At 40.3% G+C, this 26,172-nt stretch overlaps 1 protein-coding gene across 4 annotated transcripts in view; it reads right to left on the minus strand.

The window, feature by feature from the left end:
* The window catches only part of CADM1 (cell adhesion molecule 1), a 294,651-nt gene that overhangs the window by 31,091 nt on the left and 237,388 nt on the right, over window positions 1-26,172 (minus strand). For 3 of the 4 annotated variants that reach the window (XM_075073458.1, XM_032796110.2, XM_075073457.1), the window contains exons 6-8: window positions 21,308-21,407; window positions 15,270-15,442; window positions 10,266-10,331 (exon numbers count right to left, since the gene is read on the minus strand). In XM_075073458.1, the coding sequence (XP_074929559.1) occupies window positions 10,266-10,331; window positions 15,270-15,442; window positions 21,308-21,407 (339 nt within the window). The remainder of the gene's footprint in view (window positions 1-10,265; window positions 10,332-15,269; window positions 15,443-21,307; window positions 21,408-26,172) is intronic. The other variant, XM_032796113.1, reaches the window with a different exon arrangement.

Raw genomic sequence — 26,172 nt, forward strand, 5'->3', positions numbered from 1 at the left:
GGAAACGCAGACCAGTTAAAGGTTTAGAACATGCTTTCCGGAGGTCCTTCTCAACTCCACCATCTTCTTTCAGAACAAGCATTTTATATATATTTTTACTTTTTTTAAACGCATGGTACAATGCTGCATTGCAGAGGAACGATCTCATGTTCAGAGATTTAAAACAACACACACTTAAGGAAGAATATTTTGCATCATGAGAGAGAGAAGATTAGCCTTCTGCTGTGCTCCTTTGGTATGAGTCTAGTGAGTATATGCAAAATGGTGTATAAATCACTCAATAAGACTACTGTTCTGCTTGGTGTAAGAGAAGAAATATAGCAGTAATAGGAAAGACTGTGTGGGCTGCTACTGCTAGAATCTCTTATGATTTTACCATGGGTTGACTAGTTTTTAAAATAGTTCTCTGGGTTTTAGCATCATTACCCACTTTTAGTTTTATTTCATACTGAGGATAACCATGTCACCCTACTGATTAACTTTACGGTCCAAACTCTGGAGGAAGCTGTTGTTTCTAGTTTAAAGGTCCAGTGAAGTCAATGAGAGTCTACAGTGACTTCAGCAGGCATCTGATTGGATCCCCTAGTGATGGGTGATAGCAACAATCACATGAATTTTATGAAAATGAAATTTATCCTATGGTGCCGACACTGGATGTTTTCTATTGAGGTGAGTACTGAGGATAGAAGGAAGAATATAACAAAACATTGAGGTGGAGTAAAGGCATTCTTAATCTTCAGGAAAAACAAAGAATAGGATTTTAATTAGTAAGGCTCAGCTAGAATTGTTTTATGTGGTGTAGTAAAAACAATCCAGTGGCCTTTCCAGTTCTACACATCCAGAATCATACTGTGTTCACTAGGTCAGTGGTTCTCAACCAGGTGTACACAGAGGTTTTCCAGAGGGTACATCAACTCATCTAGATATTTGCCTAGTTTTACAACAGGCTACATAAAAAGCACTAGTGGAGTCCGTACAAACTAAAATGTCATACAGACAATGACTTGTTTATACTGATCTATATACTATACACTGAAATGTAAGTACAATATTCATATTCCAATAGATTTAGTTTATAATTATATGGTAAAAATGAGAAAGTCAGCAGTTTTTCAGTAACAGTACACTGTGACACTTCTGTATTTTTAGGTCTGATTTTGTAAGCAAGTAGTTTTTAAGTGAAGTGGAACTCGGGGTACACAAGACAAATCAGATTCCTGAAAGGGGTACACTAGTCTGGAAAGGTTGAGATGACTGTTTTATGAGTATCATCAAACATGGTATTCCAGGAAGGAATTTTCCTATTGATATAAAGTTGCATATTTCACTTAATATTGACTTCCTTTTAGCATCAGACATAGGACTCACTCAGTTTACCGCGGCCAGAACTTGAATGAATTAACCTCTAATACACATTATGTTGTGGTAGAATATGAAGGTATCTGCAAAATGGGAAAACACTGGCAACATTCAAGCCTTTAGCCACCAGCCATTTAACTAAGTAGCAAAAAAAATGCATTACTTCAGAGGCAGCGGGACAATATTTAGTTGAAACAGTGGCACAAGCGCTCCACTGTGGCACATTTTCATTCTTTCACATGGCTTCTCTCCAACTGAAAATTGTTCATTGAGCGTGACAGACTGCGGGTTTAAAGCTAATCCATAAATTAGTCCACAGTCTTGCACAGAATGAACAGCATAAATGAAAACGAAAATCTTAGAAACAAAATTAAATGCCTAAACTTAAAATGCTTTTTCTATTTCCAATTGAACTGCAGTGTTACTATCTTTAAGAAGCTACAGATTCGCTGGGGCTTTTTAAAAACAAACCCCATACCTGAATGGATAGAAGAGTAGCATCTAAAAGTGCACATAAGGCTCAACTGCACCCATTTCACGTGTCAGTCTTTAAACCAAACTAAGAAATACAAACTCAGTATAGTTCCTTTCTAGTTTATTTCCTTCATTAAAGTAAAGAAGGAGCCAACAGGCTTTCCGATCAGACTCGCTGAAATCGTGTTCCATCTGCTTTTTTCAGATTTCTTCACATTTAGAAGGCCAGGGCAAGAATGAGTTCCCTTGATGTTACCATTTTTACAGCAATGTCCTAAGTAATGAATGTTCTGTATTTATGAAAAGAATATTATTTTCTGGTTTATTTCAAATCCATAAAAGATAATAAAAGGAATACTGAAAAAAATCTATTAATTTCCACTGACCTGAAGCCCAGCTTCATTTCATTTATGTTACACTTCAATTCAACTGAATGGTGCAGGAGGGAGGATGAGGTGAATTCAAGCCTACATATAATGCTGAGCCGCAGCCACCCTTTATCTCTAGTCTTCCCAGAAGAATGATGAATGGACCCCGTGTTTGATGCTGTAAGCTCATGCTTTGTAAAATAATTCCAAGTTGGCTTCCAAGCTTCTGCATTGCACCCCCGAGACAGCTTCATTTGAAGACCAGATGTTTCACAAAAATAATCAGGATCTGCTGAGTAACTTTGGGTAGTCAGGGGGACGGGGCGGGGGGCGGGGGGGAGAGAATTCTAGATCTGGTGCTGCAACTTGTTCTGGGATTTTTAACACTTCTTCCAGAAAGCCCTATAATATGCATTCTTACTTAGGCCCCAGTCTTGCAAAGAAAACTTAAGAGAACCTGCACTGAGCTCCCTGAAGTCAAACGGGCTCCACACCTTTGCCTATGCTCCTCTCTTTGCAGATTAGGGGTTTAGTAGCTATTGTTTTAGAATGAGGACTCTTCCTACAGCATGCACAGATATCGGAAGCTACTAGATATACCAGCGGTCATGGAGAAGCCCTGTGAATTTTGAACTCAACAAAATTCTAAGTAGATATTTAGACTATATCTTGTTCGAGAAGTGGAATAAGCAGTTTTATTATTTTTCTATCAGTCCTCTTGCTTCAAAATAGACAAGTTTTCTGAAGATACACAATTAAGTAAAAGTGATTGCTGCAGTACTGTATTCATCACAAACGAGTAACAAACAAATCAAAGTACTCTGGCTGTTATTGACAGAGCAGTGGGATAAGACTGGCTTAGTTATTTCTTGGCAGGCATGTAGGTTATTCTCTCCCTCTTTCCCTTTAATGTGGTCACGTATTGCATCAAAATGTCAGGAGCACGATGTTAACGGTAAATTAATCTGACATTTTATCAGGGACACAGGGAAGCCTCTACAGAAACCAAGAACGCTACAATAAATAATTTGGGTAAAGGAATGACTAAGCAGTGTAAATCTCTGCACCAGTCTGTGAAGCACTGCATGGCACCAAACACCTAGCTGTGTGCGTACATTCAAAGTTTACAACGACAGAAGAGTACTGCAAGGCTCTTATTTTCAGATTCATGTTTTCTGATTTTCAAATGTCAAGTTGCATCTTTAAAGAAGCATTCAGAAAAGGAGACAAAACTGCTGCTGGGGCCATCCATAGTTCGCCCAGTCCAGGTTGGAATTAACCACCATCATCCATTGTAGAAATTCATGGGAAAGAAGTTTTCCATTTATCCATTACATTTCGTCTGAACAGCAGAACTGGCATCACAAAGTGTCAGCAATAGTAACCAATTAGGCACAAAGCTTCCATGTCCACTGGTACATATGTAGCCCCATTAATCCAAACGCTCTTTGAACTTCCCACAAACCTATTGCTCAAAATATCTTTCAGCAAAGAATATGCTCTACTGCATAATTCCCACCCATAACCTTTTTGGATTACTCCTGGAATAAACCCCAGACAGCTGTAGTTGATCACACTAGCAGTTGAAATCAGGAAAAGGACAAACTTGTGGTGGGAATCAATTTATCATTTTCAGTGAGTTTTCTAGGATGTAAATTCCAATTTTAAAATGGTGCAATGTTTTTCTTAGCTAATGAATACAAGAGTTCCCATTTTTATATTAGATACCTATGGAAAGATGGAAAAAATGTTTTCCACTGACTTAGTTTCAGAATCTAAGTTTAACCTGTCCTTCAGGAAGAGCGTTTTTCAAGACAGGAACTCAGTGCTATTCAGAAGAATTCATCTGGGAAGGCAGGAACTCCATCTAGGCACCAGCACTGTAGCTTTAGCCTACAGAATATTTAAGTGTGAAATCATTCCAGGCTTGGCAACACCCACTTTATTTATTTATATAGAAAAAGACAGTCAAGTTGTTCAGTCCCCACATTTAAAATTTCACAAAACGGAATACTAATAAAACATTAACATGTAAGTGAAAATGTATGAAAAATACTTCATTTCTACTTCAACAACCTCCTCTGGTGTTTGCAATCTAAACAGTGGAACATTTACATAAGATTGGGAAGTAGACTAATAATTTTACTTTCCAATGCTTAAACTAAAAAATAGCAGAAAAACTTAAAAGTTTGTTCTATTTTTACCATTTGGTTTTAACCATTTATGGCAGCGTTTCTCAAACTTAATTGCACTGTGACCCCCTTTTGACAAGAAAAATTACTAGATGACACCAAGGGGGCTGAGGGGAAAGCCAAAGCCCAAGAGCTTCAGCCCCAGGCGGGGAACCTGTAACCGAGCCCCAGCAAGTCTAACGCTGGCCCTGGCAACCCCATTAAAACGGGACCATGACCCACTTTGCGGTACCGACTCAGTTTGAGAACTGCTGATCTATGGTATCACCAATAAGGATCTGTTTATTTTTAAACCTTCCAACATCTCTTTAACTTAAAAAAATGTTTTAATACATTTTAAAAGACTTCACAATTATTTCAAAGGGAAGTCATCTGATATGAAACCTGCCAGTTCAGGATCAGGATGTGATGAGTTGCTGAGGAGTCTTGACATTGCTACAGGACTGCACTTGAGTCTCTGTACAAGTTATAAAGGAACATCCATGCAATATATGCTCAAACATGTAATCTGCAGCCCCAGGGATTCCCTAGTAGTATGCTAAGTACATCCCACGTTCCATTAAAATGGCTGCTATGTTACATGCAAGTCTCAACAGCAGAGGAGGCAACGAACATGACTGTACAGGTACACAATTAATTGTTTGTGTGCCGAGGGGGAAGAAACTTAGCCCTACAGGGGGTAAAAAATTCTTTAAAGGGCAGACCCTTTTTTTGAATACTACATTATGACCAGAGAGGAGGATTTTTTTTAAAAAAATTAAACAACATTTATCTCCCAAGACATAACAGCTGTCCAAAAACAGTATTTCAAGTGAGGACTCCAGGAGCCATTTAAATTATGCAGTTTGCTCTGGCATATCATATTGTACATCTTAATGAACAAAGCCACAAGCACAATTTGAAATGATAAAAAAAAGGATTTGCCAGTGATAACAGCTGACATGCCAAAGGACGGTCAGAAAATCAGGGTAGATACTGAAAAGATCAAACCATCATGTGATAAATTGGAAGTAGCAAAGCAGCAGAGACAGAGCAAATGGCTTAAAGGTTGTGCTCTTTCAGACGTTCCATGATTTCCCCGCAGCACTACAGAACTGCTTTCAGAGTTCAGCTTGACTGATCAGGCCAATCCCTGCCAGCAGCTTTCACAGTCACACCAGGAGTGAGTGTGAGAGTGAGAGAAAGACACTTATGCTCAGGAAGTGGACTGACTGGACAATGAAGGCATGCCAAGACTTGCCTTAGGTTGTCATCTAGAGTATGGAGAAGAAAGCGTGGCTGGCCAGTGAAGCATGGCTCATGACAGCAGTGGCTGGCTGGCAAGGGGACAGCACTGAACAGGGATTTTAATGGGCTGGGGAGGAATTTTGTACAGCTCAGGGGTCATATTTTGTCACAAAATGTATTATCTGTTATAGCGATGCAAGGTCTCTGGTGTAGAAATCATGCCTTCCTGCAATGGCTGTACAACACCACCTAGCACGTTTGGCTTTATACGAATAATCAAAACGGGTGTTTGCCACTGGAGACTACAGCTGAAGAACCTACTGAACATGCCCAAGCACAAATGGACCCTTCCTAAGCCTGTTCTTATTTACAGTAGAAAAAAAGTGAGCCCTCAAAGTAACTTCAGCACCTGAATCAGGAAGTGTTCTCTACACTGGAGGGGGCATCTGGTAAGGAGTGCAGTGTAAATGCTGAGAATAGGAGCTTTGCAAATGAAAACTCTCTCAAACACAGCTCATTTTTCGTCTGAAGACAGGGTCCTGGCAGAACCGCCCTCAGCCTCCTTGCAATGTCAGCTGAGTGTGCCCCCAGCTCGTTCGGGGAATGAAGGGAGAGAAGGTGAAGTATAATGGAGATAAAATCTCCCCTGATTTGAGGAATCCCATTAAAAAGTGCTTATAATTGGTTTGGGTGGAAGACTAAGCACGAAAAAAGGAACACTACCACCTCTTAAAGTCAATCACCAGTATTCAGAGTAAATGGTGGAAGTGGCCAAAATGCAGCTTGAGAGCCGCATGCGGCTCTTTTCAGTTGAAGTGCAGCTTGCGGAGCCCCCCCGCACACCTCCCCGCCATTCTCCACCTACCAGACTGGGGTGGTTAGGGCTATGGGCTTCTGCCCTGTGAGGAGTCTCCTTGCAGGGCTTCAGCCCCATAGGAGTTGCCTGCCAGGGCTTGGAACTTCAGCAGGAGTGGCGCTGAAGCCCTGAGCCTTGGCAGAGGTGCCTTGTAGGGCTGAAGCAGGCACGCCCTGGGTCTGGAACTTTTGAAGATTAATGTATGTGGCTCGCAGGGTCAGTAAGTTTGACCATCCCTGCTAGATGAGAACATTTCAGTATTTTGGAGGCAATACAATTAGAAGTTATGTATTGTCCTTTGAGGCTTTTAAGTAGTATTTCTACACTACTACTGTACATAATTCTTGCAATGATTCTAGTTTGTAAATGGATTTCAGTTGCACAGCCCTTTACTGGGAAGAAAGGAAGATAAGCTTCAGTATAAAACTGCAGGAACTTACTCATCAGTGTTTGGCTGCTGAAGCTTCTAAGGTTAACAGGGGCTGCAATGAACTAAACAATGCAGGGGAAGAGTGGAAATTAATTTTTATATCCATTTGTCAGACTTGGGTTTCCAGTTAAATTTAGTAGACTGTCTAGTCTCTGTAGAAATGGAGATTGAAAATGTTCAGTTCCATAACCTTTAATCTATTTGGAGAGAGAAGCAAATGTTAAATTCCACGAGCGCAGATACTGAGCCTTCAGGATAAGATAAATACATACATAGCTGCTTGCTAAGACACAGTAACTCTGCAAGATCACATCCATCAAAGAGAGGGATTTGACAAAGTTGTTCTAGGAGCAATTTCAGTTTAACAATGCCTCAGTGCTAGCTCGTTCATTAGCACAAAGGCATTCTGTGCTGAGAGAAGACAACTCCTGGATCAGAAGGTTTAAGTATATCCATCAGGTAGCCTCAAATCCCAGCAACAGAATGAGACAGAAAGTCCACATTCTAACCAAGGAATTTGGCACAATTGGCCTGTTTCCGCCCTCATTAGAGTCAATGGAAAAGTTCCCAGTGATTTGGAACAAGAGTAGAACAGCGTACAATGTCACTAACACAGTCTGGCCCCATTCACACGGGTCAAACCAGATTAACTGATGAGGGTTATGGCTGAGCATAAACTGTGTTTAAACATGTTTTTTAGCTCTGTTTTAGAAGCCAGAGTACCTGGGATCTTTTTCACCCTGTTATACTCACTAGATAGGTAAGGGGAGAGGGGATTCTACCATCAGGAACAAGCAAAAATGGGTATTTGATCGCTGCAAGAATCATAAGGTACCCATGACTTGTCCACTATAAGTGGCTGTCAGATCTCACCAGGCATGTGGATCTCTCTCAGAGTCTGAAGAAGATCTTACGATCTTGATCTGTCTGTGTCAATCACAAGTCAACTGTTAGAAATCCAGGGAGCTAAATTTAGATTATTAGGATCATCATCAAGGCCCAAGGCCATTACAATAACTCTCCCGGAAATGCTCCAAAGGCAGGGCCAGCTGACAGTGAATGTTACATGGGAGAAGGCAGATTACAGAGGAAAGACACTAGGGAAACCTGAGAGAATGGGAGGGCACAGTGATAGAGCCAGCTAGCGCATCAGCGGTGCAATGTGCATTCTGAATAATGACTGACACTAAAAACTGCAAAAACAGCCTGGATCATGGGGGGGAAAGGGGGGCTGGTAGATTTCTGATCCAAGCAAGTCTGTGGGGGAAGGACTAAGAATTTGTGGGGCTACAAAAGCCAACTCGTAAGAGCACAGATTTTATACTGAGGGGTGCTGCAGCAGCCAAGGGATCAAAGGGTGAATGGTAAATGCAGAAAATTTAATAATCAGTGAGGCAACAAAATCTGCAAACATCAGTAATAGGCTCAAGCCACTATATAACAGAGGATGTAATATAATCAAGTTCAACATCAGTTAAAGGGGACTCATACCAAGAGCCAGTGATATTTAGTTTCCAGAAGAGGAATTCTTTTTTTTTTTTTTTTTTTTTTAAGTAAGAGTGTGGAAGCAAGGGCACCGAAAAGGAGAAGATGGAGAACTCTGTAGTATCAGCATGGAGGTTGCCTAAGATGCCTTACTGTAGTCTTGGATGGCAGCAAGGATCGAAGCATTTGAGCTACAAACAACATGTAATTTATTTTTCAAAACAGCTACGATACTGAGTGTCGAAGGGTAGCTTAGCAGAGTACCCATCTATACAAAAAATATTAAAAGTGAGCCCAAAATGACATGTTAGCAATACTTAATTTCATTTCCAGGACAAAGAGATGAGAATATATTCATGTGGTGCTTTGTAACACTATGATAATGTAATAGGGCCAAAGCAGCTTGGCTCCTGAAAGGGTAAGTAAGGCTCTGTAACCATTTACACTTCTTTGAAAGCGTTAACAAAACAGTGGATAAAGAACCACGAAGTTACACCATTCCTTTAGACAGAGACACTTGATAAAAAGTGTCCCCACAAAAGGCTCTGAAGGAAACTTTGACACAATGAGGTGAGAAGTTAAAGACATATTATGGAATAAAAAATCATTAAAAGATAAAAACTGTAATAAATAGCCAAGTCTTGAGATGGGAAAAAGTTAATGCCAGCATGTTCCGAAGTTCATTAGTAAGGAGATAGACAGAGGACCTGGAAAGAGGAAGACAGTGACATGGCAAAATCTGGACAACACAATGACAGATGAAACACATTGGGACAAGAGCATGTTAAGGCACATTGGAAAGAAGGTTTTAAGTTAATTGTCCACACCCGTGAGGTCTGATTTAGTTGCAAAATCACATGGGAGCGGGGGTGGGAATGTAGGATAGTTAAAGTCTGCTAAGGCACAATGGTAGTTACAAAGATAAACAAAATGTTATGCTGCTTTATGAAGGGGATGGAGTATAATACAGGAAATATTAAACCACTGGACAATCGATGGTACATTCTCGCCTTCAGTATTGTGGTCAGTTTGTCACCTCTATCTCAAGAAAAAAAAATATAGCTGAAATAAAAACATTCAGGAAAGGGCAACGAAAATGAGCAGAGTATTGTAGCTGAGCAGGGAAAATCAGAAAAGCCTCCCTTATGGGGAGTGACTGGGAAGACAGATATAGTTATTGTGGAAAGGAAGACGAGGTGAGATGATAGATGGATGTAAAGTAATGAGTGGTGTATTATGGACAGTTAGGTGTTCCTATTTACCTGGTCCCAGAATACAGGAAAATAGGAATTCAAAATTAAAAGGCAACTTAAACAAATTAACAGAATATTCTTTTTAATATTAGAATAATATGCCTAACTGACTGGTGGGCTCACATGTAAGAACTAGGGGGTTCTGTTACTGTTGCAGGCTATAGAGGTAGACAGCTTGTTTTGTTAAGTTTCAGAAATAGATGAAATATCTGTGAACGAGAACAGCACCTGTAATCATACCAGTTGGACAAAGTTAAAAACAAACTTCATGCTTCCGGGCATAAACAGCTCAGAAAGTGACATCTACTGGGGTGAGCAAGATATTTAACATCTGCTCCCTGTGTTACATGTACTGCAGGGGTGTTTATATCTTCATTTGAAATATCCGATATTAGCCATCAGCCCTGGATTAAACGGACTGTTAGTCATGTCTGACATGTCAGTTTCCATGTTCCAAGAACATCTGCAGTAAGGACTGTCCAACTTCCTGAGATTATAATACACCAGTGCAAGAATGGTATATTATGAAAAATAAAGATTTCCACCCCCCCAGCCTTCTGTTATAGACATAAAAGACAATACACATTCAGGACATTTCCAATGGTCATGAAGGTACCATACCTGTGATGGTGGTAGGGGTGGTGGTGGTGGTGGTTGTTGTGGGAGGAGGGATAGTTGTGGGGGGATCTGGATAAAAAATAAAAAGGAAAATAAAAAGGCAAATTAAGAAAAACAAGCAGAACACAACAATGATCAACAATGATAAGAGAGAAACGAGGACACTGAAAAGCAGCATGGCTGTTTGATGTCATTATTCTCCTAAAAACGAGGGGCAAATTTCCCAACTGGCTTTAAAGACAGAGAGCCAGAACCCATCTCGTATAGCTGCACTGACTACAATGGAGCTATACACAGACTTATGCCAGCAGAAGGGATCTGGCCTGAAATTTCTTTCTTGTTCTGCCATTTATAAATGCTAAAAAAAATTAAAAAACTAGCACAAATTAGTCATTGATAGGAGAGAGAGAGAGATGGAATGGGAGAGCTATAAGAAAAACAAGCCACAAAAACTTCCTGTGACAAGGACGACAATTTGCTATGTACAAAGGAAGGTGCTTTGTCATTTTTCTGCGTTTACATTTGAAAATTCTGGTGGGAAAGGGGGAGTTCCTGCTGCGCTTAACAGACTAAATATCCACAGCAGATTGAGTCTCTCTCATTCGCTTTTTCCAGAACTGTTAACTTCATTATTCTTCCTTCATCAATACATCTCCGCAGGATGTAAAACTACTTCTGAGCTAGCAATAAATACAAAGAAATGAGAATGTCACTATTAAATATCAAGTTCGAGGCATGCAAGATTTTATTGAGACTTTTTTTTTTTTTTTAAATAAAGTCAATACCTTTGTGACTGATAAATATCAATATTTTAATGCTGCCCTGCCTTTTGTTAATATCACACCCTGGATGGAAAAAAAACAACAACAAAAAAACAGAAAACTGAAGAGATTTTGTTTTTTTCTTTACAAAAAATTTATAAAAGACACTTGACCTGGTAAAGCCACCAAAGGGTGCTAGGCTATACAGTATAAAATATTTATACCACAGAGTGTCATATCTTCACAAAAGTTACTTGGGGAAGGAGGAAAGATGAGAAAAGATGTAAAAGAAAAAAAATTATATGTATATCAATGCCCCAAAATGATCAAACTGAATGTGTTAAGTAGTCAGCAAGACTTTGAACTAAGGAATCATTCTGCAATAATAGAGCATGAAACGGTTCATAGGCTTTTGATTTTAAATTTGATCTAAAGCATGTCAACTTTTCATCACCGACACATCTGCTACTCTTTTATCTTCAAGTGAGCTCTCAAATTCTCTAATTAATACATCCAAACTTTAATTATATGCTGCACCTTTATTGTGTTCAATACATCTTCCTGAAAGTTAAGAAACATTACCTTGGAGTTCGCTTCATTGTGAAGTCAGCTAAAGGAAAATGATCATTCATGAAGAATGCCTTTAAATATTTTGTCCTTCTCCTGCAGCTGCAATACCTGGTTCCATTTTTTTGTTAGATAACTTCATCATCTGCCTAACTTGGGGTAGGCTGACAAGGTACTACACTGATGTTTCTTTATTACCAGTGGAGACAGAGCAAAGCATGAGAAGAAAATCACCAACCTCTCTCACTGAGGATGAAAAACTGAATTTTCTGTTTCACTGTCTCCACTAGGGGAAACTGCTACTGACAGTTTCACCTTTACTGATTGGGGGAGATGACTGTCTAGTCTCATGTGATAATCACAAAAGAGATTTCTAGGAAATATCTTTCGTCATTCTCAGTGTGAAATTAATTTTTAGGCAACAACATTTTCAGTTTGTATTATTTTGTATGTGATTAGACATCCTTATAACACATCAGCAGGATACAAGAGTGAGAGAGAGTGAGTGAGTGAGTGAGTGTGTGTTTGTGAGAGAGAGAGAGAGAAGGACAGTTCTGCAGCAATCACTTTGCAGGTTCTTCCTGCCGGAAGACACTTTAGACTTAATTATATTTAAACATATCTGTATTTTAATTCTATAAGGAGATTAATCTTGATGAGGCAGAGTAGGGCTGACATGTCAGATAGTCACAGCTCTTCTGCAGTCATTACACTTTATTGCATCAGATAACTATTAAGGGACTTGTTAAGACACGGAGTGATTTGACAGACTAATCACCCTATTTTCTTATTCTCTCTCAAGATCAATTTGGTGCTGATACAAAGTCCTGTATTGACAGCCCTGGAGAATAAGTCCTACGTATCCATGGAACAGGTAGAGAGGCAAGCAATAGGGAAACCTTTTAATGCATTTTGCACTAGGCTTGTAGATGCTACTTCCACGGATCAGTTTCCATGCTGAGAAGAAGATGCTCAATGTGGTGATGGCTTATGAGACATGCATGCTTTATTAAGAGGTGGACTCAGACTGCTGACGCATTTCCATGCAGGACACAGCATAGTATTTGTATTACTTAATACTGAGTTGGGCTAGATTTGAACCAGTGCATTAGAGAAGGAAGCCATGAGCAATCCACTCTCATAAGACCAACAGCTCTGAATTCCTGGGCTGAACATGCATAGCATCAAGTGACTTCTTTATACAATCTAGAGTACTGAGCCATACTGGGACACTTCTGGTTTTACCACAATCTTGATACCATGGGATGTAGAAAAGTTAGTTGACCATGGACCCCCGACAGACCATAAAAGCGGCTAATCATGCTTAAATGGCTGTCAAATGTATGCACTATGGGCATAGGCTAAAAATCTTTTGGAATTTTTATTTCTTTTAAAATAATTTAATTGCAGTCTTTCCCTGTGAATTCAATGTGCCAATGAGAGGTACAGCACTGACAGCCCTAAACTTCTTGTTCACACAACAGATACAGCAACATCAGCGATAGCGTGTGCTAACATAAGCTCTGAAAATTTCACTCTTAGATCATGTGTAACATTCAGAAGGGAGTTCAGTTTCCAGAGTACATTGAATCTTTGGCCTGAAATGGCCAGAGATTCCAATCAGAGCCATTCCCACTAGAGCTGTTTCTAAGAGAAGCCCACTAGGAACTGGAACAAGACCAGTTCATTTAACAGCTGCAAAATTTTGTTTAAAATGCTCATTTATGGGACAAGTAGTATATGAAGCCATCCAAGGAATGCAAAGTGATTAATTGTTGTTTTATTATAGTGCATAATTCTAGTTTCATATGGACTCCTTAGTTATGATGTTTAGGACATTATACAGAAAGCGTGACTGCATTGATGCAATAAGCATGAGCCTTGTTTCACATGTTCTCATGTTGTCATTTAGTACGGAGAGTTTATTCCTTCTAGGACTGCAAAGTCAGTCATGTGTTGATCTAAGGAAAAACCATCAGTGTGAATGCACCCCACCCCAGACCGAGAGAAGAAAAACGACTCTGAAACATGGATGTGTCTTATGAAATAAACTTTCATTTTAAAAGCAGATGTCCTTTTTTGGGGCACTTTGGGGGAAAAGATTGGACATGTTCACCATTTGTTTAATTCAGCCATTTTCGAATTGTGGGTCAGGATCCCAAATGGGTTGCAACCCCATTTTAATGGGATTGCCAGGGCTGGCATTAGACTTGCTGGGGCTGAAGCCTGAGCCCCACCGCCCGGGGTCAAAGCCGAAGCCCAAGGAATTCAACCTGGAGTGGTGGGGCTCAGGTTACAGGCCCTCAAGTCTGGGGCTGAAGCCCTCGGGCTTCTGCTTTGGCCCCAACGCCCTGAGTGGTGGAGCTTGGGCAGGCTCCAGCTTCAGTCCCCCTTCCTGGGGTCATGTAGTCATTTTTCTTGTCAGAAGGGAGTTGCAAAGCAATGAATTTTGAAAACCCCTGGTTTAATTAAAATCCATAGACATACACTTCTACAGGGGCCTCCCTTTATAAATGCCTAAAATATTGTACATGTACAGCAATGCTTGTGTATGAAAGTCAGAAGTGGGTATTCAAGCTGCCTGATCTGTATCAGCACAAGGGATTTTGAGCTGTACTGTTCCAAGCGGAGGTAATATCGAGTAAGTTTTAAACCAGAGAAAGCTTCCAAAACACAATATCAGCACAATCTTAATTGTAATAATCCCAAAGACATCAGTTATCGATACTTGCGAGAAGTCAAGGGGGCTTTAGAAGCAGTCAGGCTTGATGACCACTGGGGCTGTCATGCTGATCTGTCCTTAGAGCCTGTCCACACCACTAGGGGTGGCAGCATTTATAAAATGCAGGGGGGAGAAAAGCCCATGCATCTTAAGTCTTCCTAAAGAACTAGCAGTACACATGTAGCACAAGGGAATTGTTCATAATTAGACCGGGGACCACTCTTCAAGTGTCTACTGAATCTTCATTATATGCCCGACCTCCATGACAAGAGCACAACAAGGTTAAAAGTGATGGTGAAATAATGCAGAGCAACTGAAGAATTAAAGTAGGTACTTAATAGCACTTTAAAAAGATGCCGAGGCATGTTTTAGCGTCTGTTTGGCAGCCACAGATATGTTTAAGACATCTCATTCCTCCAGCTTATTTACTGGATTGTAATTAGCTAGATATGCTTGCTGATTCTTCTGTAATTTAACTTGCTAAAAACAGAGTGGAGAGACAATCCTGTACCACTGCAGTAGATATAACACAACAGATTAGATAAGGCACCATAGGGAGCAGTCCTACAATATTCAGGAGTGTCAGAGGGTAACTTAAGCCCCCTCAGCCCGCATGAGCCCCTCCCCACAACCCCTGCAGCTTCTGCTCTGACCTGTTCCTGTACTGCATCGTACAATACATCCCACCTCCATGGCAAGCTCACAATGACAGCTCTGAGAAGTCATCACTTACTGGACTTTGAACATCAGAGGCTCTTCATCTGAGGTTAGCATCAGGGGAAAAGAGTGAAGGAAATGGTTACCCAGAACCCCCCAATATAATGAGAGGATGCGTTGGATGCTATCAGAAATTCCAGCATTAAGCAAAATATTTACTTTTTCAAAAGCTTTTAGAGAGTGGTATGTAGCAATTATGTGTAAATGAGTCTACTAGAATGGCGTTTTTTCCTCACGTACCGTATACAAACAGCATGTAATCCGCAGATGATTTCCCCACCGCATTTGAAGCCTCACAGCGGTATGTACCATTATCTGTTTTGTTTAGGTTATTAATGAGAAGGTTTGAACCCGACACTACAACGTGTTGAGGCATCTCATCATCTACTCTTAACCATTTCACTTCCGTAGGCCTATGCAGGAGGGGAAGAAAGAAACAATTGCATTACTAATTCGGACAATCAAGTCGGTATTTTCAATATTTCATCCACATACGAGATCACATGACAGATAAAAAGACACTAAGGAAATGACGTGAAATTCTTGACCTTCCTGAGTAAGATGCACTGATTAGTGAATACTCTCCTCATTTGCTTTTGAATCACTCACGTCTCACATGCTGAAGCACTTACATTACTTACAATTTATCCTATATCAATTGGAAACGATTCCCTGGGAGATTAATATTTTTTGACTTGCTGTGCTGTTTCACAGCAATCCAAGGAGAAGAGACCTCACCAAAAAGATAATCATCTCATTAATTTGGGGGAAAACTCCACAAACTCCAACGCTTAAGCCCTACGATCAATGGGCTATATATGTATGTACAGTAGCCCTTTAAGCGTGAATTAAATTTCAACAGAATTTTATTGTAAAACACACGTTAATTTAACAAAATTGATACATTTTAGCAAGTTTGAGCAGCTTTGAAAGGGGATACAGTTGACACATTTGCAACATTTTTGTCTCCCCTGTTAGCACCATTTTAGCAGCTGGAAAATAACATTGCCTCTTCTCCCCACCCCTTATCACCCTTTTTCCATTTGGTAGTCTGTTTTCTCATCTGTTGCTAATGAAACAACAATGAACGTAATAGTTACGCAGCTCAGAGAACAGGGATATTCCTATAGAGTCAGTGGACGGAACAACTGTTTTTGTGGGTCTCTCAATGGCAGTAAGACTATCAGTCACTTTCATTAAACGTTCAAAAACATGTCAGTGCAGTATTTGGAATCAAGGAGAAATTCCTCATCACTCTTAGTGAGAGAAAAGAAATATTGTATCTCTTAGACAACTGAAGAATACTGCTCTTCTGAGGAGTAAAGGGGAAAAAAAACCCAAGCAAACTCCATCTAAACAGAAGTGGGACAACACATATTTCTGATGCAAAGTAAACAATTGAGAAGCCCTGGCCTAAACTTTCCATCAATTCGAACAGTCTCAATGGACAGTGACATATCTGTTAATCAGGCATTATGGCTGACTAATAAATATTCAAATCATAGTAGGGTACATTAAAAGCTTTAAATGGTATCTAAAAACAATAGTAATTGAGTGTGTCACCATGACCCAGTAAAGTAACTTAAAAATTAGTATCACGTGTCAGCCTTGCAGACTGTGGCGAATGGGCTGCTTGGCAATCAGAACTCCTGCTTGACAGGTGAAACACTTGGGCTATGTTTACACTACACAGCTTTTAGCGACATAGGTGTGTCGCTACAGCCATGCCGCTACAAGTCACGCAGTGTAGCCGGTGTTGGCTCTCCTGCCGACAAAAAGCTTCCACCCCAACAAGGGGCATTTGTTCACACAGGCGCGTGTCACAGCAAAACTTGTGTCTTTCAGAGGTGTTCATTTTAGACAAATATTTTGTCATTCAATTGGCAGCGTAGATGTAGCCAGTGTGTGATAGGTGGGACAATATTTAACAGCAAATTAACATTACTCTCTTGATTGTACACAACATCCTGGCAAAACACACAAGTAACCTACCAACATGTGCTTATGCATACAGTCATAACCACATGACTAGAGAGAAAGAATTAGCGTAGACACAGTACTATTAATGAAACAGAGAACAAATGCAATCACTATCCCTCTGCCATGGCACTAGGTTCCACAGTATTTCCCTCCCGCCCCCAAGTAAAGAATTTGGGATGTGTTTAATTTACTCCATTTTAGGTTTTCAATGTAGGTGATGAAGCATTTGAGATCCTTCTCAAAGTCGGCTTTGCTTTCTGGAGTAAAATATGAGCTCCTAATCAGCCTATGATGTAATTTTTAAAAAACCTTTTACTCCTGCAGAGACGAAAGCAAAGTTGGGATTTTTTTTGCCAAGAGCAAAAGCTAACGTCTTGGCAAGGAGGAGGTCATGAAGGAAATTTTGCTAGAACACATGGCCTCCACACAGCCACATACTTACAAAAAGAGAGAAATATGGGCCAGTGCTCAGAATAAAAGGACTAATGCGGTAACTGACTTCCGAATAGAATTCTCAGTCACTGGGGGACCCCTGAGCTAACTGCTTGGTTTGGCTGTGCTTTAGGATCCCAGCTGTAAAATGGGTATACCACTATCTACCTCCCTCACATAGGTTTTGGAGGACTTAAGAGTTTGGAAAGTACTTCAAGATCATTGGATGAAACATTATGTAGGAGAGTCAAGTATTCTTAAGGTATCCAGACTCAGGGGATAAGATTTGTTGGTTGTCTCCTGTTCAAGAGCTAAAAGAGGGAGCTCATGCCATTTTTGAGGGTCCCACAAAAGTCTGGGCTTTTCATGGTGACCAAGTGATGGACTTTTGTCAAGAAAACAGATACTCAGAATCTTGAGATTGCCCAACAGGCAATACGAATGGATGTGACAGAGGGGATCTTGGGGCTGGGCAGCAGGAACGCCTGCATTCTGATCTTCTGTCTGTGTGGATCTGGGCAAGTGCTAAACATTGTGTGCCTCAGCTTTCTGCTCTGTAAAATGGAGATAATTACTTACCTAGTCCACAGGCATCTGTGGAACTTAGTTAAAGCATGTAAACCTCTATGTACAGGCTAGGTGTTTTTAAAATTGAAACTCAAAATTTGACCTGCTATTTGACTGTGTGGATAAGTTTAATCTTAGCGTTGCCAAGCCAGGTTTTATATCTATTGGACTTGCTTTTCCAAACTGACTAGTGATTTTGGGAGTCTCAATTTTAGGGTGCTTACCTTGAAGAGATACAATTTTAATGGAGTTGCTGCTTGCCGCTGACTGAAAATCAGGCACCTTATAAAGTGTCCCAAGTGGGACAACGAAAAAATGAGACACCCAACAACTTATCCTTTTGCCATAGGTTTTTACATTTAAAGCTTGCAGAGGGTGATCAGAAGATTCTGAGAGAGAGCAAACTTTAATATCGGGCAAGAGGGGTCAGATAAATGACTTTTACTGTTATAGGGGCATAGTTAGTCTCTCAAAATGTTATACAAAATATATGTAGATTGTAAACTAGTGGGACAGCAGCCACATCTCCTGTGAAGTTATGTACAGATGTGGCAATTTGCACATTCAGAAATGACTTCATTTCCTTACGTGTAACACCTTAGACCACTAAAACTGAAAGAAATTTGCAGCTCTTGTTTACTTGTCACCATTTACATTTGTTTAGTTTTTGGTTTCATCTAAGTTTAGACAATGAAAATGGACTACTGTGTAACTAGACACGAAAAGATCATGTCTCACCTTATTTTTCAAGTTCTAATACAACTCTACAAAGTCACGTTTAGGTTGCAAATGTCGCAGGGGAATAGTTCTTTTTGAAAAAATTGCACTGGAATTAAAATATCAAGGAAACTGTCCTCTTAATATTAATTTTTTGAAAAATAAGCTTTTGTGACAACTGTATTTCTACAACATTTGACCTGGCAGTTACCCTTAAAGGCTATATTTTTGATGTAAATGCTTTCAGATGCCCAAATGAAACCCACTATATAAAAACTGTGTTACCATCACCATATAGGCACCAACATGAAGTTAGATAACAGACAGATTGGGGCAAGTGTCTAATGGCGTACTGCAAGGGTCAGGGTTACTTTCAGTCCTACTGAACATTAGTCATATGGAAAAGGGAGTAAACAATATGTTCATTAAATTCACAGATGATACTAAATTAGGAAGAGCTGAAGTTATCAAGGATAGAAAAAAATACAAAGGGGTCTAGGGAGATTAGAAATGTGCAGGACTGGTGCCAGGGTTTCTTGCGCCCTAGGCGCACGGCCATTTTGCCACCCTCCGCGCTGATCCCGCGGCTCTGGTGGAGCTGCCGCAGGCATTCCTGCGGAGGGTCCGTTGGTCTGTGGCTCCGGTGGAGCTGCTGCAGGCATGCCTGCAGGACGTCCACTGGAGCCGCGGAGGCAGCCGACCATCCGCAGGCATGACTGTGGCAGCTCCACCGGAGCCGCGGACCAACGGACCCTCCGCAGGCATGCCTGCGGCAGGTCAACCGGAGCCGCCTGCCGCCCCCCCTCCCCCGACAAAATGCCGCCCCCTCAATAATCCTGGTGCCCTAGGAGATTGCCTACGCTGCCTAAATGGTAGCGCCAGCCCTGGAAACGTGGGAACAGAAATCATAAAAAGGAGATTCAACTGGGAATATGCAGATTAATATCTGGGGGAAGAACTCAAACACGAACGTTGAATGGGGGAGAAGAATCTGGGAAACCATACTACTACTGAGACAGACTGAGGAGGGAGAAAAGGTTAGACATGAATTTAGAAAGCAAGGTGTAAGTAGGAAGCCACTGCATTTCTGAGGTTTATACACCTCACACCACTGCCCATGGAGATAGAACGCCCAATCTAGATTGCTCTGAGTACAACTATACCCAGAATAACCTCTTCAGTTCTGGACAAATTACCAAAAAACGGCAGGGAGATCAGAGAAACATAATGACGATGATGAGAATAAACCTACCTATATACTATGAGCCAAAGGTGTGATTTCCCAACTTGCATGCCCATACTTATGGTAGTTCCATTTGATCTAGAGCGAATATAAACAATAGTGGTACCATGCTACCCACCTGTGGTATCCATTAGTTTCAGGAGTGTTTCACGGCCACTGCCAATGCGATTCTACTATTTGTACTTGCATTAGCTCTCATCAAGATACTGGGAGAACATATAGACAAGTGGAGGAATCACATCCCTAGCCTGTAGTTTAGATGTAGCCTAAGAAACGGAGGGACTGGGTTCATAAGGAAGAGAAAAGGCTAGGTTCCGTGATTAAAAAGAGTGAGTCAACATATTAACCTACAAAAGCATGTAAACCCCAAATGAAAGAGGAATTGTTTAAGGAGGCTACAAGGGTTAAAACAGAACTAATGGCACAAAAATAAAGGGGAAAATTTACACTTTGCAATCACGAGATTTGTCCTGGGGTACAACCTATTAAACTGTACAATAGCATCACTGCACAAAACACTGAAAACTGTTCTGGGTGGTGGAGGTGGTTGTTTTCAATAACATACAGACAAGGAGAGACTATCTAACCTTACAGTTCTACTTCAACTCTAATGTGCCGTAATCTCCACCCCTCATGACATACTTGCACCTTTGTAGGGTTCAGTCCGTAGTCAATGGCCTGGATTTTGCAGATTCATTACTAACCAATTGCCATCTAAGCCATTCCCTGAAGGAAGGGATGTCCTGTCATGTGGCATCCATAATAAAATTCACTTTGTTTCCCTTTGTGCGAGAGAGATCTTACTGCCAGTATCAGAGGGGTAGCTGTGTTAGTCTGGATTTGTAAAAAGCGACAGAGATTCCTGTGGTACCTTATAGACTAACAGAAGTATTGGAGCATAAGCTTCATGGGTGAATAGCTTGCATCTGATGAATTGGGCATTAACCCACCAAAGCTTATGCTCCAATACTTCAGTTAATCTATAAGGTGCCACAGGACTCTTTGTTGCTTCTTACTGCCAGTGATGGCACAAAGCACAGAGTTGCTTCCTATGTGCCTATTTGTGAAAAAGCTCTATTTAGAGCTTTGAAAGGAGACATTTTCCACCTATCACATATCAAAATGGATATGGGTTAAAATCAAGGTCTTAATGTTTTAGTTGATGTACAGATTCAGAGAACATTTCCCTTCAGCACTCACTGTTTTCATGGCTAAACTATTTTCTCTGCAGAGTATCTCATATTAACTTCCTATGGTAAGAAAGTGCCAATCATTTTTCTATAGCATGACATAATTGGTACTGGGTGATCTGTTCAAGCCTTTGAAGTCCCAAACTTACTGTGGCTTTCCAAAAGCTGTGCATGTCAGCTCAAGTGGCTCCCCTTCTCTCGTTAGACCTTGCAGTGGGTAATTCTGTAAAACCCGCACTTGAGGTTTATCTGCATGACAAAAAAAAAAAACCAAACTGTTTGACTAATTATCTCATTGAGCAGAATCAGATTTGTATGCACCCATAAAGGAAAGCCTGGCATCAGTACTCCTACCCTTGCCCATTCATACCATTCATCTAATCAGTAAATAGATTCAGTATTTTCACAAATTAAATTGACTAATAACTCCAAAACGTGAATCATAGATAAGAGCATTTCACACTAAGTGCAGCACCACCGTTTCCTGGAAAATGCATTTTGTTACATTGAAGTTTATCTCTGAACTCACTCAACCTAAAGGGAACTCATTTGCCTTCATGCTGAGGTGAAACCAGAGATATGTGTGGTGCTCAAAATTGATGCCTTGTATCATGTGTCACATTACTGTATGACAATACTTTGTGCCGCTGTATATTAATATTTTCGGCTCTGCTGGAAGCACTTGTGCAAAAGACAAAAATCGTAACTACTGCTGCCTTTGTTTGAACAATGCCAGGTTCTTGCTAGTCCAAAGGAAATTTGTGTAAGTCTCAAAATAAACACAGGGGATTAAAACGTTTACGCCAAACGCCACAGCTCAGAAATCATTCAGAAAGGCCCTGCAGGAAAAAGGCCACAGTCCGCAATTAATAAGAAATTCATTGCCTTCAACAGCTGAAACAGATTAAAAATGCAATCTCAACTGTAGCTAAAATGTTATCAACGCAAAAATCAATTCAATACCACAAATGCCATTAAGCCACATATATTTTTTAGAAAGTTACTCAGCTGTAAGAAACAGGGGAGGGCAGCAACTCAGTATGCATGAAGGTCGAAACAATTCAAACGTTTTTATTTTGTTTGAGAATCTCTACTGCCGATACTATTGGCTTGTTGTCTTTTATTAACAGCGTTTAACTCATTAACATGCTTCATATGGAATAGTGGAAATAAAAAAAAAATCCATGGCTGGGTTTAACAATTTAAACTCTCATAATTTTCAGTAATGGAATAAAGTACACTAGTAAATCCTCTCCTGAGATAGCTACAAAACAAATACTTTTTTAATAAATGAATCTCCGTCTCATAGATCTTTCTTGCGACTAGGAAACCATAAGACTGTTTAAAAAAATATCATTGTGCTGGTTTACCAGGTCACAGTAAGTGTCTGCAACATTTTAGAGACGCAAAATGATCATATACTGGCTAGTATAAAATATCTACACACTTGAAAACACCAGCTGACCTTCTAGTTACTTGGTTTAATTTGTGGCAGCTGCAAAGTAAATCTTTAAGAGTAACTGGTACATATATTCTAGATAGTCTTATCAATCATTCATTATTGTTATCATGACAAATCTTTAGACTGAAATTTTTACGATGAATTTATGGTCTCCAATAACTATGTATCAGCTATTAAACATTATATTTAAACATGCCGAGTAGAGTCCTGCGTGGATGCAAAATTTGTATCCGCATCCAATCTGCAAAAATGGTCCGTGGATCTAACTCAGATATCGACAGATTGCAGGGCTCTAATGCCAAGTTCCTAGAATTCTGTAATTAATGAGACCTGCAGTAGTACATTCTGGGGCAGTTACTGCATGCCTCAGATAACAATAGTCGGCATAAGGCCAACAACAGATGGACATTTACTACCTACGTACAACAAAACTGCCCTGAAATGCGAATCTTGCGCTTCTTTATATCATTATACAGTGGGATTTCTATATAAATACAAAGACGAGTCGTTAGAGCCACACCTACACCACAGTAGTACAGTACTGGTAGTCAATTAGTTCTAGAAATCTAAAGCTGTTTCCTAATACACTTACAACTTTTCCAGTGGCTTTAAAAAAAAAAAAGCCACCCAAGTAATTTTATAAGGAATCTTTATAAAGCTGAATTAATTCAAAAGCTTAAACACCAGCCATCAAAAGGACTCACTGCAACAGCAACCAATTTGAAAACCAACCAACCAATCTTACTACAAGCCATTCTGGATTTAACGAGATTTCTTTAAAAGCACTCAAGTAGCGTGCCTATAAAATACATGAAAAGTAGCCTTTAAAGAGGCCAGGATGAGACTTGCTCTTACTCTCTTGTTGGTAGATTAGTTTATGCCAGCCTGACCAAGCACAGTGTTCTGTGTTCTTTAAGTCAACCGATGAAATGAAAAGTGCTGTACATAGAGGTCACTTGTCAATAACTCTTCGTGTCCAGGCCAGCGATGGTGCTCTCTGAATAGGGTGCCTATCTGCCCAAGTGCCAAAGATCAAAGTCTATAACGCCTGTGATGCTGACAATCTTGACACGCAAGTCCTAAAGCTGTCTCCACTTCTCACCTCTTTACATAGAGACACGCTGCTTCCTGCCTCCAGGTGTGCTGGAACAATTTGTATAGTGGGGGTGTTGAAAGCCACTGAACCGAACTGTAAACCCGGTATTTGATGGAAACCACTTCAAGCCAGGGGGTGCAGCAGCACCTCTATTTCCAGCATATATGTCAGCCTAGCTCTAATACTAACTATTGCAAAAAATGGACTCGGTATTTCCTCTTTTCAAAGAGCATACACTGAGCGTACACACAGTTTAAAGAGCAAGTCTCTTTCAGAGGAGACCCTGAAACGAATGGCGTTACTGACCATCTGAATGTACACAGAGGATACCAGGACTTTCCTCGAGAGGTCAAGATTTTGTACTAGAGTTCTCAGCTAGAAATGCCCATCCATGCTCTGCAGCAGTTGGCTGTCACTCTATCCATCCCAAAACTGATGACTTTTCAGCAGGGCTGTATGCAGAACAGATGGTCCCACAGGCAAGTTGACAATCTTGTGCTTAATACCTATTTTGAAATGGTGGTGCTTAATTCATGTTTTAAGTTTATACAACTCTTTTCATCTCCAACTCTTCCCAAAGCACTTAGGCTGTACAAACTGTAGGCCTGCCTTGTTTAGAGACCACCCTTAAATATTAACCTCACCTGAAAACCACATGCAAGGTGGGGGAACAACAAAAGGATACAAGCTGCAGCTTCTACTGAAGATATATGTGCATGTCAAACTGTTTTAAATGGACTGAGCTTTAGCAAATGGGGTGCCAGCTACAGGTATGGTGAGAGACCAGTGCTGTGCACACAACAAGTACAGCAAAATGAGCAACAGAGCAAGATTCCTTCCTCCTCATCCTCCCACATGCCCCTGAACTGGAGACAGCCCTTCCTGTGGAAGCAGAATAGCAGGTCAAGCCTCTGTGGCTCGTTTGCTGTTCGGACTTGGCAGTCAATGAAGACGTAAACTGTGGCCAACGGACGCTAAAAGCAATTGACATTTTTAATAAGAGTAAAATGTTTAACTGCAAATTTTGTTTTCTTGCTGAACCCCAAATAGGAGACAGAGCGTGATGATACTCAGACACCACCTTAGAAATACAATCAGCGCAAACAGAATGGGGAAGTGCCGTGCAGTACATTTAGTTTTGGTGGCCGTGTACAGTAATTTCACTGTCTACAAGAGTGATCACAAGCGGCAGTGAGAGAGAAAATTGCATTATGCTCAACGTTCAGACAATGCTCTTTGGGGCTGTGTCAATCATACCAGATTTGATTCTTCACACTCTAATAGCTCGTGGCTCTTCAAGAATTTCAGTGTAAGTGCTATGGGGCATACAACAGCTGCCCCTGCAGGACCATCCACTTTCAATATACACTGATTGTGTTGGACCAGAGCCATTAATAATACAACAACATTATGTGAAATGTTTTTTAAACTCAAGAGAGCTTTTGCATAACTCAGCCTGCTTCTGACTTTTCCTACCTGGAAAAAACAACAAACGAATGATCCTCATGGCTGATACAGCCCATCAGACTGAAGACTTTCTTTGCACATTGCTGCCTTCAAAATCAACCAAATGAACAAACAGGCTGTTTAAAACACACTAAAATTCATGGTGTGTATATATGAACAGACAGATCAAGAAAATATATCAATGGGCTGCTTTCAGTAACACTTAGCACTCTAGTCTATTACATTCATTCAAGAGAGCAGATATATAGGTACAGCTGCAGCATCTCTGCTGCTGCACAAGCCATGTCAACATTTCCAGAAGACAAACTACCTCTGTGTAAATACGAAAGCTTGTCTGTGTCTCTCACCAACAGAAGTTGGTGAAATAAAAGATATTACCTCACCCACCTTTTCTCTAATATCCTGGGACCATCATAGCTACAGCACTGCATACAATATTTCCAGTATAAGCTAAAGGAGTTTATAACCCAAGCTGGGCACGCATGGACCGGAGACAAACTTGCACTGGTGCTGAGAAAATGAGATTTTATCTAGCTCTACATGTTCGTTAATATAGCATTAAATATTTTGTTTTTGATTTCAAGTATGAAAAGCTTTTTAAATGCCAAATCTTTTGCCAGCTGAGAAAATTAGGAAACTCAATCTTCTAATAACTCAATTAAAATTATCTTGCTTAAGTTTTGAGTTTTTAAAGTCTTAATATATTAAAATCTATTTTCTGATCGTGTTAATCCCTAGTTTTAATCTGCTGATCTAGGAGACACTGTTTCCTCAGAAGAAAATATTTTCAGCTGAAATAAAAATTCCTGTCTACCTTCCTTTATGTTAGTTTAAAAATCATGCAAGATGTACTTCACAATACTCCTTCCAATAGCCTTTGAGGCTTGTGAAAGTTTTACATGTATTCTCATCTCCTTAATCTATGGTTTTTGACCTGAGTTTTTACTTTAATAGGCATGATATATTGTCTAAATTAAAACCAACAAGGA

The sequence above is a fragment of the Chelonoidis abingdonii genome, chromosome 18 (genome assembly GCF_003597395.2).
Source record: "Chelonoidis abingdonii isolate Lonesome George chromosome 18, CheloAbing_2.0, whole genome shotgun sequence".
Classification (NCBI taxonomy): domain Eukaryota; kingdom Metazoa; phylum Chordata; order Testudines; family Testudinidae; genus Chelonoidis; species Chelonoidis abingdonii.